General features: G+C 41.2%; 1 protein-coding gene across 2 annotated transcripts in view; it reads right to left on the bottom strand.

Annotated features, from left to right (window-relative positions):
- Positions 1–17,053, bottom strand: part of LOC132973059 (sodium channel protein type 4 subunit alpha B-like) — a 31,806-nt gene that overhangs the window by 10,805 nt on the left and 3,948 nt on the right. Inside the window, exons 5-20 of one of the 2 annotated variants that reach the window (XM_061036267.1) lie at positions 16,875–16,935; positions 16,621–16,762; positions 16,317–16,520; positions 10,733–10,805; positions 9,664–9,881; positions 9,451–9,522; positions 9,265–9,351; positions 8,228–8,584; positions 5,956–6,112; positions 5,577–5,773; positions 5,308–5,401; positions 5,066–5,220; positions 4,418–4,591; positions 3,919–4,035; positions 3,250–3,534; positions 2,501–2,554 (exon numbers count right to left, since the gene is read on the bottom strand). In XM_061036267.1, the coding sequence (XP_060892250.1) occupies positions 2,501–2,554; positions 3,250–3,534; positions 3,919–4,035; positions 4,418–4,591; positions 5,066–5,220; positions 5,308–5,401; positions 5,577–5,773; positions 5,956–6,112; positions 8,228–8,584; positions 9,265–9,351; positions 9,451–9,522; positions 9,664–9,881; positions 10,733–10,805; positions 16,317–16,520; positions 16,621–16,762; positions 16,875–16,935 (2,447 nt within the window). The remainder of the gene's footprint in view (positions 1–2,500; positions 2,555–3,249; positions 3,535–3,918; positions 4,036–4,417; positions 4,592–5,065; positions 5,221–5,307; positions 5,402–5,576; positions 5,774–5,955; positions 6,113–8,227; positions 8,585–9,264; positions 9,352–9,450; positions 9,523–9,663; positions 9,882–10,732; positions 10,806–16,316; positions 16,521–16,620; positions 16,763–16,874; positions 16,936–17,053) is intronic. The other variant, XM_061036265.1, reaches the window with a different exon arrangement.

Raw genomic sequence — 17,053 nt, 5'->3', positions numbered from 1 at the left:
GGGCTGGACTGAGCACAAAGCCCTGTGGCACATCTGTGTTCAGAGTGATAGTTGTGGATGTGTCACCTATTCTGACGTTTTGTGGTCTGCAGGTCAAGAAGTCCAATATCCATGAGCATAGTGAGGTGGATAGTCCTAGGTTACCCAGTTTGTGCACCAGTTTATGAGAGATGATTGTATTAAAAGCGGAGCTAAAGTCTATGAAGAGCATCCGGGCATATGTGTTTGGATGCTCCAGGTGAGACAGGGCTGTGTGAAGAGTGAGAGAGATGGCTTCCTCTGTAGATCTGTTTGCCTGATAGACTGTCTAGGTCTGTGGGGATGATGTCTCTGATGTAAGATAGAACAATCCTTTCGAAATACTTCATGATAATTGGGGTTAAGGCAACTGGACAGTAATCGTTGAGACATTTTACAGCTGACTTTTTCGGTACAGGTACAATTGTTGTGGATTTAAGGCAAGTGGGGACAACAGCCTGTTGTAAGGAGAGGTTAAAGATGTTTGTAAAAAACCCTGATAGCTGGTCAGCACATGACTTAAGTGTGCGGCCTGACACCCTGTCTGGTCTTACTGCTTTGGAGGTTTTTATTCTCTTCTAGGTGGATTTCACCTGATGGAGCTTCAGGGTGAGTGCTGGCTCCTCTAAGGGCAAGTCGCCTGTTCTCCAACTTTGTTGTTCTGCTCCTCGAAGCGTACAAAGAACTTATTCAGGGTGTCGGACAGTGTGCTGTCCTGGTTGATCTGAGGGCTGCTGCCCTTGTAGTCAGTGATGGTTTTAATGCCTCTCCACATATTCCGAGGATTGTTGTTGTGTGCAAAGTGTTCCTCGATGCACTGTTTGTACTTGAGTTTTGCCTCTTTAATGTCCTTTTTTAAATCCTTTCGGACACCATTGTAGGCCAGCCTATCTCCAGTCCTGAAGGCAGCATCACGGGCCTTGAGCAAGGACCGAACATTACTGCTCAGCCATGGTTTCTGGTTCTGAAACACCTTGATGGTCTTGGTGGTTAAATTTGTCTCTGTACAGAAATTAATGTAGGCAAGGACGGCTGAGGTGTATTCCTCTAAGTCTGTTCCCTCTGCAAACACTTCCCAGTGAGTGTTTTCAAAACAGTCCTGCAGGAGAGTGGTGGCCTCCTCACTCCATACCTGGACAGTTTTAATAGTTGGTCTCGTTCTGCAGATTAGAGGTTTGTAAGATGGAGTCATTACCAGTGAAATGTGGTCTGAGAGTCCGAGGTGTGGAGATGGTGCAGTTTTAAAGGCTCCAGGGATGTAGGTGTAAACTGCTAGTTCGATAGCAGCGTCCGGAACAGTGTTGCCCAGCCAGGTCTCGTGATCATCATCACACAGCTGTTCGTGTTGTAAGACGTGATCAGTCTCAGCTCGTCTATCTTATTAACGAGTGACCGGGAGTTAGCGAGAAAAAGACTCGGCAGTGCTGGTCTGTGCGGGTTAGCTCGCAGCCTAGCTTGAAGGCCACTCCTCTTACCCCACTGTTGCCTTCTTTCTCTACGCCGCCTCCGACGCCTCTTCCGCGGGGTGATGATAACTCCCTCGGGATCTTTCTGACGCTGGATCTCCGGCGGAATCAATCAATCAATCAACTTTTATTTGTATAGCGTCAACTCATAACAAGTGTTATCTCGAGACACTTTACAAGAAGCAGGTAAAATACCTTACTCATTGTCTGTTAACATTACAAAAGAGCAGGTAAAAAGACCTTACTCATTGTTATGTTACAAAAAGCAGGTAAAAGACCTTACTTATTGCTATGTTACAAAGATCCGGCCTATCCATCATGAGCACTTTAGCAAAGCAGAAAAAGTTACAGTGGTAAGAAAAAACTGCCTTATTAAAAGGCAGAAATCTTCAGCCGGATCCCCGGCTCATGACGAAACAGCCTTCACAGGCCTAGACTGCGCCGGGCTTGGAAAGGGATAGGGGGAGAGACGGGATAAGATGCAGGAAGAGGGATAGAGAGCAAGGGGGTGGGGGGAGGTAGACCGTCCATCAGCAATCCGGTGGAGAGGGGAGGGGGTGTGGGGGGGTTGTTCTGGAATGAAGTGCAGGCTTTCGGGAGTTAGGTCCTGATGCCATACTCCGATGTTAAAGAGTTCAGCATGTTCATACTTGATAAGAGCATCGAGTGCTTTAACAAGTAACAAAAATACACACAAATACACTTTAATGTTGCTGCTATGCCGAGAGCACCGAGCCGCTGCACCTATGCGCGCCGCCATCTTGCTTTTACCCTGGTAGGTGCTATACTATAATGTGTATGAATGGATGAGTTAATACTGATGGACTCTTTACTCAGCAGCCTCTACCATCAGTGTGTGAATGGGTTGGTGTGACCTGCGGTGTAAAAGGGCTTTGTGAAGTCTAGAAAAGCGCTATACATGCTTAAGTCCATTACTATCTAAATACGTGTATAATTACAGTATCAGTGTAAACACCAGTATAAGGACCAGTAAAGTGAACAGGGAGTGTTCTGACCTGTTTGGAGTCCACAGCTGCGTACATGACATCAAACCAGCTGCTCGACATCGCCTATCAGAGAATCAACACAAAACAGAAAAACTATGAATTTGAGAGAACAGAGCAGACACACACAAAGTCTGTAATCAGGCTGAGGCTTCAGTGTTATCAGGCTGAAGCTTTATGGTTAGCTTTACTGTTAGCTTCACTGTAATCAGGCTGGAGCTTTACTGTTAGCTTCACTGTAATCAGGCTTACATGTTAGGAACCTTCCTAAGCAAAAATGACAATTCGAACGCACCCTACATCTCCTCTCACACACACTCTCACTCTCAGGTGCAAACAATCATCAATTTGCCTCTCCTAGGCCACACCCCTTCCTCAAAGCCCTCTGCTGTGCAGCAGGATGCAGTCTGCACCCTGTCTGCTACAACTGTCAGCTTCACTGTTATCAGGCTGAAGCTTTACTGTTATTATGACTTTGATGATGGTTTCATATATCAGTTCAAGATTGGATTTAGGCTACTGATCATTAGTCTGATCCTATCTCAGGAAGACATGAATCAATCACTGTTTGGTTGACATAAGATCAATAACAGTTAAAAAATAAGTGTTAGAATTATGTTTTTTGGTTCAACGGTTGATTCCCTTTTATCACCTTATGTTGTGGTGAATGTTCCTTAATGTTTAAACCACATTTCAAAGAATGCTTTGTGGCATTATCACATTGAACATAACATAATGACTTTGAGTGTGTTCGGACTCACCATGCTCAGCAGCGACAGGTAACCGTTCGCCACGCTGTCAAAATTTATCTTGATGTTTTTCCAGCTGATGTCGGTGAAGTTTAAATACATCAGCTCAAAACACTGGGTCTTGTTGTCCACATCCTCTTCTGTGAAGAACTCCCCTGCCGTCTCATTGTAACAGTACCAAAACTTCCCTGCAAACAGGTTCACGCCCAGAATACTGTAGATCAACCACACGATCAAAAACACCAAAACACCGTTAACCAGGGTGGGCAGGGTCTGCACCAGAGTCTGAATGACCACCTGTAAAGAGGGAGAGAGAGAGAAACAGGTTAGACCCATCACAGACAGACAGGTATGACTAAAATACTGTTAACCAGACAGGTGCGGACCCTGCCCATCTCTCCGCAGACAGGCAGACAGGCAGAAAGGTTGGAACACAGAGACAAGTTGAAAGAGAGACAGTTAAAGGCAAGGAACCAACACAGACAGACAAGTAGAGAGAGACATTTAAAAACCACACATACAAATACAGTTCGAGAGAGAGCAAGAGACAGGTAAAGACTAATATTTACAGACCTGCAGGGAAAGAGAGAAAGAGAGATGGGTAAAAACAAAACACAGACTGACCTGTCTGCTTTTCTATTGTTGTGTGTGTGTGTTTAAAGTATAAAGTGCCTGTCTCACCCTCAGGCCCTGGAAGCGGGACAGGGTCCTCAAAGGTATCAGGGCTCTCAGAGACCAGAGGGTGGCTAGTGGTTTAGAGAGTCCCAACAGGTCAGTAGTCACACATGTTAGAGACACCTGGAAGACATGACACACCTGCTGATGACATCATGGCTCAGGTGTGTGAAGGTGTAATTGTTAGATTCAAACATTTAAAGGAACAGTCCATCATTCAGGCTAAAACTTGGCTCTGATTAACTCTGCAGTCCTCATGTTACGTACAGAGCTACATCTAGCGCTGCTAAGTAGCAGCCGTTGTCTAGCAGCACTTAGCTAGCTACCGTTAGCTAGCAGCCGTAAGCTCGAAGCCATTTGCTTAGCCTAGCATGAAGATGGGAAACAGCATCAAAAGTTTTACAGCCAATCAGAAACAATGTCCCCTATGGTTTAACCTCTGCTGTGATCAGTACCTCACCAATAATCAGTTATTGATCATCCTGTGATTGATTAATCTTTTTACGTTTAAGATGAGGAAGTCGAGCCAGCACCACCCGTTGGTGAAGTATTTTTTAAGTCCAAAGGCGCTCCACTTGAGAAGCATCTCCAGCAGGAAGATGAAGGTGAACACCTGGTCTGCCGTCTCCACAGCAATCTTTAAGACCGGCCTCTGTGGCAGGTGAATGTCCTCGAACACCTATTCACATACATACACATGTTAGAGCTGGATAGATGTGAGAGGACCGGAGTGAGGACTCGTGAGCTCATTTCAATAAAACACTTCATTAATCCTACAGGCTCTAACATATTATATAAGGTATTTATTATGTAATAGACATTGAGCTGGACTCTGTCATTATTGTGTTTAGGACTATATAACTCTATATAATATAACTCTCAGTGCATCCATTATAACTTTTCTTCATCATTTGTTTCAACCTGAGGTCACAGTCCAACTGTTTGCAGATGACACTCTTATTTATCTACAACTTTATTTTGAAATTCTGCCAATTTAGTGACTTTAGCAAAGCAATAAGAGGCTTTGTTTTGAAAAGTGTTTGCACTCCGTCATGTGACCTTTCCATGAAAATCATCTGATTATGACCTGACTGTTGGAGTAAACAAACAGATATTAACAGGATAACACTTTGTTAAGGCCATTTGTGCTTACCAGAGCTGCACTGCTCAGCACGATGATGATGATCATGAACGCCTCAAAGACTCTGTGCTGAACGATGGAGAGGCAGCTTCTCCTGAAGTTAGACCACACCCTCCCTGTACCCTGGGACTTGTTGAAGTCCAAGAACGGACAGCATCGGTAACACTCTGAAACACACAGACACAGACTGAACATAGCTGATACAGATCACTGATTGGCTCCAGGTTTGAATCTTCATACAGAGAGACTCGTACTGTCACAGCAGCAGTCCTCAGGTGTGTTTCCCTTAACACCTTTATTGTGTTCGTCCTGCTCACACTCAGGATGATTCAGCACGTCGTCATCACTCTGAACAGAAGCACATGTGTTACAAGCCTTGGTAGTCATTACTATTAGGTTTCAGTGACAGGATGAATCCATGTTGGTTTAGCAGGATGAGTAAACTGAAGAAGAACAACCATCACTATGGGTCCAAACAGCTCATGTGAGAAGCAAAGACAGCATTAGAACAGAAGAAGTTTACTCTTTTCACTCTTTCTTCTTTATCGTCAGTCGTTTTCAGTTCATCCTCGATCTCAGCAATGGGGGCGCTCTGGGACTTAGTGTCAACATGCTTGCTGGTTTTCCCGCTGAGGTCTTGATTCTCGGACACCGGCTGGTCTGAAGTCACAACATCCAAGGCCAGGTACTCCTTCCTGTTGCTGTCCTTACTGTTATCATCTAGCATTCAAGTATGACCAGAGAAAGTGTTATACCCACCAGTTTCTTATAAGAACAGTAAAACACAAACCAGAAGAAAAAAAAAAAACAACATACCAATCAAACTTCATATTTATAATGAATTAAACGATCACTCAGTCAACAAATAATAATCTGTGTTCAGGTTCAAGTTCTGGTCCCACCTGTGTGCTCTGGTTTTTCCTTCCCCAGCAAAGTCCAGAAAGCTTTCTTGATCTGGTCTATGGCGATGTCAAGGTTGTTTTTCTCCTTTCGCTCTGAAAGCAGCAGACTGTCACCGTTGAACCAGCTCAGTACCATGGTCAGGAACAGATTCAGGACCTGAGACAGGAAGGCACAGGTTCTGAAAACAGGAAATACTTCACACTTCATTTATCTAACCAGCTGCTGAAAAATACATTCAGGTTTGATGGTGCTTTCACACCTGCAGAAAACTCCTTTAAACCATCTTATATTTCCACACTAAGCATGATGTGTGAACACAAACAGCTGAATGTTTCTCTCTTCACTCGGAGTTTCTCCTCCAGCCTCCTCGTATTTATTCTGCAGAAAGTCAGAGTGAGCTGATGTGAGAACGCAGCAGGATATAATCAGGAGAATTCACCTGGAGCGAGTGGGAGGGGGTGGTGACGTTTATTCCCTGTGATCGCTGCACGACCATAGACTGTCTGCACGCCACCTCTACCATCTCCGTGCTCAACAATCATCATTGACGTGCAAAATGAAAGACATGGAAGCAGATTCTATTGGATGCCGATGTTTTTAGTTCGACTGCTTTAACTACTGTGTCCCAGATTTGACTCTCAGATTTGACTGGTTCTGGATGATGTAATGGATGGTTTTATTGTAATGTCTTTGTAAATGGTGTCTTTCTTTGTGTCTCTGTCTGTAACTCTGCCTTTTTGCTGCTTCCTGTCTTGGCCAGGTCTCCCTAGAAAAAGAGGTTCTTATTCTCAATGGGCAAACCTGGTTAAATAAAGGTTAAATAAATACATTTTTTAAAATGTCCACTCTTTAGTTCATATTGTGACTCGGTTGAACTACACACAGTGTTGTATAACGGATTCTGTTGCTTTGTACGCCACTTCCACGTCGTTCTTTTTAAGTCACGTCTTACCTTATGAAACTGATACGGGGACTGCATCAAGTCCACGAACAAGTCAAGAACATAAACAGACCCAGGAACAGATCAACGTTCAGGAATGTTCTATCCTGGAAACAGGGTTTAGTCCAGGGACAGGAAGTCCGGGCATGCATTTAGGAACTTTACAACAGACTCTGGACCTGTAACGAATCTGGAAACAAACTGACAGTGGCGTTTCCTCCAGAGGCCAAGAGAAGCCAGATTTACCCTTCTTTAAATAACATTTTCTCTGAAAATGTTTCAATTGCCTGGTGGCAGGCCAACTCCAAAACTAGAGCTGTGATCAGAGCTATAATAGTGTATCTGGTTACGTCACATTTCATGTGTACCCCGTTTAGTACGCCGTCAGGACCGCAGCATACTCTTACTGTTAAACCACCTCCAAAATGTACAAAGATGATCCTTTTCAGCAGTATGTCACTGGAGCCGATACGGTCAGGAACAGGTTCTGGACTTGATTTAAAACCTTTGATGTTGTATGTACATCAAATATATATATGTATATGTATGTAAGTATGTTCTGCTGCTATTGTATGTATAGCCACCAATGAGGTAACAGAATGATTATAATAATATATCATCATAATATGATGACTTAATAAGGGCAATCAGTCAATCAATCACTCTTTATTTTTAAAGCGCCATTTCACGTGTTATCAAGTGTTATCTCGAGACACTTTACAAAAAGTCTTTTAACATTACAAAAGAGCAGGTAAAAAGACTATACTCATTGTTATGTTACAAAAATTAGGTAAAATACCTTTCTTATTGCTATATTACAAAGACCCAGCTTAATCCATCATGAGCGTGGGTCTACTGTTCACAAAGGGGTGCAGGGCCAAGTTAAGGCTAGCTATGGCTACTTTCAGGTTGCTGTTGCTTCTTCTTACCTGCTGCGGTCTGCTCTTCACCTTTTACTCAACTTTCTTTGGGCCTCTGTGTATGGTAGAATAAGTTCTTTAGACAGCTCAGATTTTTTTGTACCTTGAAAACTGCAAATTAACTGATGCAGAGTGAGAAAGAAAACCATCTACTAGTGTTTTCTGAGACAAGAATCTAAATTATCTTTGGTAAATAAGCTAACAACATTTGGCGAGCCAGCCAGGAGTGTATTTGTATCCTGCTGCTGGCCAGTGCAGCTTCAGGCCCCTTCAGACTGAGCCCACCTCTAGACCAATACACTGAAGGGCTACAGAAATATTTTCTCAATCTATAGCAGTCATCATGATGGACTGTAAGTGATGTACAGGAAACAGGACGAGGTTCGAGGAAGTTCATATTCAAGGACTCACCAACAGGTTTCCGATGACTATAACCACCATGAAGAAAATCAGACACATGGCCGGACCTGAGACCTCCATACAGTCCCATGTAGTCTCAATCCAGTCTCCTATCAGGACCCTAAAGATGATGAGGAAGGTGTGGAAGAAGTCGTTCATGTGCCAGCGTGGAAGTGTGCAGTCCTGAGCGATGCGACAGACACAGTCTTTGTAGTCCTCATGGAACAGCTGCATGCCGACCACACTGAACACAAACACCAGGATGAGCAGGACCAGAGTCAGGTTCATCAGAGCCCTCAACGACGTCCACACCATCTTTAGCAACATGTGGAAAGACGGCCACCACCTGGCCAACCTGAAGACTCGCAGCTACACGGGAGACAGGTAAGGAGACTGTGACATAGGTGAGTAGACAGTGAGATAGGTGAGTAGACAGTGACACAGGTGAGCAGACAGTGAGACAGGTGAGGAGACGGTGACACAGGAGAGTAGACAGTGACAGGTGAGTAGACAGTTAGACAGATGAGGAGACAGTGACACAGGTGAGTAGACAGTGACACAGGTGAGTAGACAGTGACACAGGCGAGTAGACAGTGAGACAGAGAAGGAGACGGTGACACAGGAGAGTAGACATTTACACAGGTGAGTAGACAGTGAGACAGGTGAGGAGATTGTCACACAGGTGAGGAGGAAGTGAGACAGGTGTTGAGACAAGGAGACAGGTGAGGAGAAAATGAGACAGCTGAGAAGACCAGGATACAGGTAAGAATGAAGTGAGACAGGTGAGGAGACTTTAAACAGGTAAAGAGGAGACAGTGAGTCAGGTGAGAATAAAGTGAGACAGGTGGGGAGACTGTAAAACAGGTAAGAGGACATGTAATCAGACAGGAAGACAGATTAAGTTACAGTTAGACAGGTGAGGATATAGGAAGACGAGGGGGGGGGCAGGCGAGACAGGCTTGGAGACAGACAGGTCAAAGGACATGTAATCAGAGAGGACGACAGGGGTAGCAGGTGTAGAGACAGGTGGATGATGTCATCAAACATACCAACAGTATATAGGAATGGTCATGATACGTAAATAGAGTTATAAGACTGATGACGACGATGATGCTGTCAAAGATGTTCCAGCCCACCTGTAAGAGTGGAAACAAAAAAGTGGCACACACAGGTTACCTTGGGAACAGCTTTAAATCTTAGTCAGTTAACTGGTAAAAAACAGGAAGTTGCCTGACCTGGAAGTATCCGTATGGGTCCATGGCTACAACTTTGAGCAACAGTTCAGCGATGAAGATACAGGTGAAGACCTGAGGGGGGGCAGAGGATCCCATACACACTTGTTTTAGTTCTCTCTCTTCGTACTACATTACCCATGAGTCTCAGTTATGTCAAATCAGCCAAGTCAGGTACCGAAACATTCAAACTTCAGACGACTGTGAAACCCTCACCAGATGAGCGATGGAAAGCAGCTCTTCAAACTGCTCTGTCATCGGAAAATGTTCAATTGCCATGAAGATTACGTTGACGATCAGGCAGAGTACAATTATAAGTTCGAAGAAAGGGTTCATGACCAAGGTGTGGAGCCGCTGTTTGAGCCACTGCCAGCAACCACAACAGTTCCACTTCAGACAGAGGACGCAGCATGGTGAACACGAGCCATCTGAGCCTGAGACAGAGAGAGCGAGAGAGAGAGAGAGAGAGAGAGACAGATGATGGCATTTTCCCCCACAGTGATCACACCAACATCAAATTAACTTCTTTCTGCAAATTGATATGATTACAGTTCGTCCTCCAGAGTCTGTGATTAGGGCTGCGCACCGAACAACAGTCTGTTCTCCATAGCAACCTACACATTCACACACTGATGGTAGAGGCTGCTGTGTAAAGAGTCCATCAGTATTAACTCATCCATTCATACACATTCACACGCTGATGGTAGAGGCTGCTGAGTAAAGAGTCCATCAGTATTAACTCATCCATTCATACACATTCACACGCTGATGGTAGAGGCTGCTGAGTAAAGAGTCCATCAGTATTAACTCATCCATTCATACACATTCACACGCTGATGGTAGAGGCTGCTGAGTAAAGAGTCCATCAGTATTAACTCATCCATTCATACACATTCACACACTGATGGTAGAGGCTGCTGAGTAAAGAGTCCGTCAGTTTTAACTCATCCATTCATACACATTCACACAATGATGGTAGAGGCTGCTGAGTAAAGAGTCCGTCAGTATTAACTCATCCATTCATACACATTCACACAATGATGGTAGAGGCTGCTGAGTAAAGAGTCCGTCAGTATTAATTCATCCATTCATACACATTCACACAATGATGGTAGAGGCTGCTGAGTAAAGAGTCCATCAGTATTAACTCATCCATTCATACGCTGCTGAAGAAGCAGCAGGAGCAACTTGGGTGTCTTGCCCAAGGACACATCGGACTTGTGGCTGCAGGAGCTGAGAGGACATGAATACAATGAGGACACGAACACAATGTGTTTGTGTATACCTTCCAGCTCAGTGGATTTTTCCTCCGTTTCACCAGTCTTTGTTTCTGAGGGTCTCCCCCTGCAGGCCACCTGCTGTAACAACAATACAAACACATTTTTAAAGCTTTATTTAAACCAGCCCCCAGGACTGTGTTTTTCAGACTGACTTCCTGTTACATTGAAGAAATGTCTCCTCTGCTCATTCTCCTACCTGACTATTTGACACCTTTTGATTATTTTCCTTTATTCAGTGGATTATCTACATTTGAAAAGGTTTGATTTCCTAACTGTCAATAATAGGCTACTGCTTCTACTACTTAAGGGACTAAAGTGGAGGGTTCAGGTCCTCTTGGTGCGGACTAAGTCAGAATGTTGATCTGGTAGCTGGACTTGACTTGTAAATCATTTAACTGTTATTTTGTTCACCTGGTAATATTGAAATAGCTCATTACTGAAACCATTCATTATTTACCTGCTAGTTATTTACCTGTTGATTATGTACCTGCTGGTTATTTACCACTTGATTATTTACCTGCTGGTTATTTACCACTTGATTATTTACCTGCTGGTTATTTACCACTTGATTATTTACCTGCTGGTTATTTACCTGTTGATTATTTACCTCTTGATTATTTACCTGCTGGTTATTTACCTGTTGATTATGTACCTGCTGGTTATTTACCACTTGATTATTTACCTGCTGGTTATTTACCACTTGATTATTTACCTGCTGGTTATTTACCACTTGATTATTTACCTGCTGGTTATTTACCTCTTGATTATTTACCTGCTGGTTATTTACCTGTTGATTATTTACCTGCTGGTTATTTACCTGTTGATTATTTACCTCTTGATTATTTACCTGCTGGTTATTTACCTGTTGATTATGTACCTGCTGGTTATTTACCACTTGATTATTTACCTGCTGGTTATTTACCACTTGATTATTTACCTGCTGGTTATTTACCACTTGATTATTTACCTGCTGGTTATTTACCACTTGATTATTTACCTGCTGGTTATTTACCTGTTGATTATTTACCTGCTGGTTATTTACCTGTTGATTATTTACCTCTTGATTATTTACCTGCTGGTTATTTACCGGTTGATTATTTACCTGCTGGTTATTTACCTGTTGATTATTTACCTGTTGATTATTTACCTCTTGATTATGTACCTGCTGGTTATTTACCTGTTGATTATTTACCTCTTGATTATGTACCTGCTGGTTATTTACCACTTGATTATTTACCTGCTGGTTATTTACCTCTTGATTATTTACCTGCTGGTTATTTACCTGTTGATTATTTACCTGCTGGTTATTTACCTGTTGATTATTTACCTCTTGATTATTTACCTGCTGGTTATTTACCTCTTGATTACCTGTTGATTATTTACCTGCTGGTTATGTACCTGTTGATTATTTACCTGCTGGTTATGTACCTGCTGGTTATTTACCTCTTGATTATTTACCTGCTGGTTATTTACCTCTTGATTACCTGTTGATTATTTACCTGCTGGTTATTTACCTGTTGATTATTTACCTCTTGATTATTTACCTGCTGGTTATTTACCTCTTGATTACCTGTTGATTATTTACCTGCTGGTTATTTACCTGTTGATTATTTACCTCTTGATTATTTACCTGCTGGTTATTTACCTCTTGATTACCTGTTGATTATTGACCTGCTGGTTATTTACCTGTTGATTATTTACCTGCTGGTTATTTACCTGTTGATTATTTACCTCTTGATTATTTACCTGCTGGTTATTTACCTCTTGATTACCTGTTGATTATTTACCTGCTGGTTATTTAACTGTTGATTATTTACCTGCTGGTTATTTACCTCTTGATTATTTACCTGCTGGTTATGTACCTGCTGGTTATTTACCTCTTGATTATTTACCTGCTGGTTATTTACCTGCTGGTTATCTACCTGTTGATTATTTACCTGCTGGTTATTTACCTCTTGATTATTTACCTGCTGGTTATTTACCTGTTGATTATTTACCTGCTGGTTATTTACCTGTTGATTATTTACCTCTTGATTATTTACCTGCTGGTTATTTACCTCTTGATTACCTGTTGATTATTTACCTGCTGGTTATTTAACTGTTGATTATTTACCTGCTGGTTATGTACCTGTTGATTATTTACCTGCTGGTTATGTACCTGCTGGTTATTTACCTCTTGATTATTTACCTGCTGGTTATTTACCTCTTGATTACCTGTTGATTATTTACCTGCTGGTTATTTACCTGTTGATTATTTACCTCTTGATTATTTACCTGCTGGTTATTTACCTCTTGATTACCTGTTGATTATTTACCTGCTGGTTATTTACCTGTTGATTATTTACCTCTTGATTATTTACCTGCTGGTTATTTACCTCTTGATTACCTGTTGATTATTTACCTGCTGGTTATTTACCTGTTGATTATTTACCTGCTGGTTATTTACCTGTTGATTATTTACCTCTTGATTATTTACCTGCTGGTTATTTACCTCTTGATTACCTGTTGATTATTTACCTGCTGGTTATTTAACTGTTGATTATTTACCTGCTGGTTATTTACCTGTTGATTATTTACCTGCTGGTTATGTACCTGCTGGTTATTTACCTCTTGATTATTTACCTGCTGGTTATTTACCTGCTGGTTATCTACCTGTTGATTATTTACCTGCTGGTTATTTACCTCTTGATTATTTACCTGCTGGTTATTTACCTGTTGATTATTTACCTGCTGGTTATTTACCTGTTGATTATTTACCTCTTGATTATTTACCTGCTGGTTATTTACCTCTTGATTACCTGTTGATTATTTACCTGCTGGTTATTTAACTGTTGATTATTTACCTGCTGGTTATGTACCTGTTGATTATTTACCTGCTGGTTATGTACCTGCTGGTTATTTACCTCTTGATTATTTACCTGCTGGTTATTTACCTCTTGATTACCTGTTGATTATTTACCTGCTGGTTATTTAACTGTTGATTATTTACCTGCTGGTTATTTACCTGTTGATTATTTACCTGCTGGTTATGTACCTGCTGGTTATTTACCTCTTGATTATTTACCTGCTGGTTATTTACCTGCTGGTTATCTACCTGTTGATTATTTACCTGCTGGTTATTTACCTGTTGATTATTTACCTGCTGGTTATTTACCTCTTGATTATTTACCTGCTGGTTATTTACCAGCTGGTTATTTACCTGTTGAATTTTTACCTGTTGATTATTTACCTGCTGGTTATTTACCTGTTGATTATTTACCTGTTGGTTATTTACCAGCTGGTTATTTACCTGTTGAATTTTTACCTGTTGATTATTTACCTGCTGGTTATTTACCTGTTGATTATTTACCTGTTGGTTATTTACCTGCTGGTTATTTACCTGTTGATTATTTACCTGTTGGTTATTTACCTGCTGGTTATTTACCTGCTGGTTATTTACCTCTTGATTATTTACCTGCTGGTTATTTAACTGTTTATTATTTACCTGTTGATTATTTACTTGTTGATTATGTACCTGCTGGTTATTTACCTGTTGATTATTTACCTGCTGGTTATTTAACTGTTGATTATTTACCTGCTGGTTATTTACCTGCTGGTTATTTACCTGTTGATTATTTACCTGTTGATTATTTACCTGTTGATTATGTACCTGCTGGTTATTCACCTCTTGATTATTTACCTGTTGATTATTTACCTCCTGGCTATTTACCTGCTGGATATTTACCTGTTGATTATTTACCTGCTGGTTATTTACCTGTTGATTATTTACCTCTTGATTATGTACCTGCTGGTTATTTACCTGTTGATTATTCACCTGCTGGTTATTTACGTGTTGATTATTTACCTGCTGGTTATTTACCTGTTGATTATTTACCTGCTGGTTATTTAGCTGTTCATTATTTACCTGCTGGTTATTTACCTGTTGATTGTTCACCTGCTGGTTATTTACCTGTTGATTATTTACCTGTTGATTATTTACCTGCTGGTTATTTACCTGTTGATTATTTACCTGCTGGTTATTTACCTGCTGGTTATTTACCTGTTGATTATTCACCTGCTGGTTATTTACGTGTTGTTTATTTACCTGCTGGTTATTTACCTGTTGATTATGTACCTGCTGGTAATTTACTTGTTGATTATTTACCTGCTGGTTATGTACCTGTTGATTATTTACTTGTTGATCATTAACCTGTTGGTTATTTACTTGCTGGTTATTTACCTCTTGATTATGTACCTGCTGGTTATTTACCTCTTGATTATTTACCTGCTGGTTATTTACCTGTTGATTATTTACCTGCTGGTTATTTACCTCTTGATTATTTACCTGCTGGTTATTTACCTCTTGATTATTCACCTGCTGGTTATTTACCAGCTGGTTATTTACCTGTTGAATTTTTACCTGTTGATTATTTACCTGCTGGTTATTTACCTGTTGATTATTTACCTGTTGGTTATTTACCTGCTGGTTATTTACCTGTTGATTATTTACCTGCTGGTTATTTACCTGCTGGTTATTTACCTGCTGGTTATTTACCTCTTGATTATTTACCTGCTGGTTATTTAACTGTTTATTATTCACCTGCTGGTTATTTACCTGTTGATTATTTACCTCCTGGCTATTTACCTGCTGGATATTTACCTGTTGATTATTTACCTGCTGGTTATTTACCTGTTGATTATTTACCTCTTGATTATGTACCTGCTGGTTATTTACCTGTTGATTATTCACCTGCTGGTTATTTACGTGTTGATTATTTACCTGCTGGTTATTTACCTGTTGATTATTTACCTGCTGGTTATTTAGCTGTTCATTATTTACCTGCTGGTTATTTACCTGTTGATTGTTCACCTGCTGGTTATTTACCTGTTGATTATTTACCTGTTGATTATTTACCTGCTGGTTATTTACCTGTTGATTATTTACCTGCTGGTTATTTACCTGCTGGTTATTTACCTGTTGATTATTCACCTGCTGGTTATTTACGTGTTGATTATTTACCTGCTGGTTATTTACCTGTTGATTATGTACCTGCTGGTAATTTACTTGTTGATTATTTACCTGCTGGTTATGTACCTGTTGATTATTTACTTGTTGATCATTAACCTGTTGGTTATTTACTTGCTGGTTATTTACCTCTTGATTATTTACCTGCTGGTTATTTACCTCTTGATTATGTACCTGCTGGTTATTTACCTCTTGATTATTTACCTGCTGGTTATTTACCTGCTGGTTATTTACCTGTTGATTATGTACCTGCTGGTGATTTACCTGTTGATTATTTACCTGCTGGTTATTTACCTCTTGATTATTTACCTGCTGGTTATTTACCTGCTGGATATTTACCTGTTGATTATTTACCTGCTGGTTATTTACCTGTTGATTATTTACCTGTTGATTATGTACCTGCTGGTTATTTACCTGTTGATTATTTACCTGCTGTTTTTTTACCTGTTGATTATTTACCTGTTGATTATGTATCTGCTGGTTATGTACCTGCTGGTTATTTACCTGCTGATTATGTACCTGCTGTTGGCTCACTATATGGTTTACCTGTTCTATCAAAAATGAAGATAACGTCATAATCTCACCTCGTGTTTATCATTCCTCTTCAGTGCCTCCTGGATCTGAATGAACTCTTTTTCTTTCCGGAGAGCCTCAACAATGACAGCTTGTTCCTGTTCGCTGATTGCCATGGCAACCGAGGCCACAATAAGGCTGAGTAGGCAGAAACAGCCGGGGAAGAAGATGAGTACGAAGACGATCAGGTACACTCTTCCTGCTGCACGTAATGTCTGCAGGCAAAAAGACAGGTGGGAGACAAAGTCCAGTTACAACTTAAACCAGAATGTATTCTGGGACCAGTGCGTGAACTGGGACCAGCCTGGTTCTTACCATCATCACCAGGTTTTCCCAGAAGTCCTGAGTCAACAGTCTGATCATATTCAGCAGAGACCAGCCGAACGTGTCGAAGCTGGTGAAGCCGTAATTTGGGTTCCTTCCCCACATAACACATGTGAATCCCTCCGGACACAACCTGAACACATCATCATCACTTATTCATGAGTGGTTCAGAGAAGGTGAAGTCATCCACATCAGAGATAGTTATTGGACCAAGCTTCAATTCAGAGGAAGTGATATGAACAAACCCGGAATCAGAGCTGTTTCCACACAGCAGAGCATCCATTTCATGAGGACGGAAGTAGACTGCTAGAGGGAGAGAGAGAGACAGGCAGACAGACAAACAGACAGACAGACAGACAGACAGGAGAGAGAGAGACAGACAGACAGACAGACACACACACACACACACAGGTAATACTGTTAG

The sequence above is a fragment of the Labrus mixtus genome, chromosome 4 (assembly GCF_963584025.1).
Source record: "Labrus mixtus chromosome 4, fLabMix1.1, whole genome shotgun sequence".
Classification (NCBI taxonomy): domain Eukaryota; kingdom Metazoa; phylum Chordata; class Actinopteri; order Labriformes; family Labridae; genus Labrus; species Labrus mixtus.
Note: the sequence above shows the minus strand (reverse complement) of the source record. Positions and strands in the feature narration are given on the sequence as shown.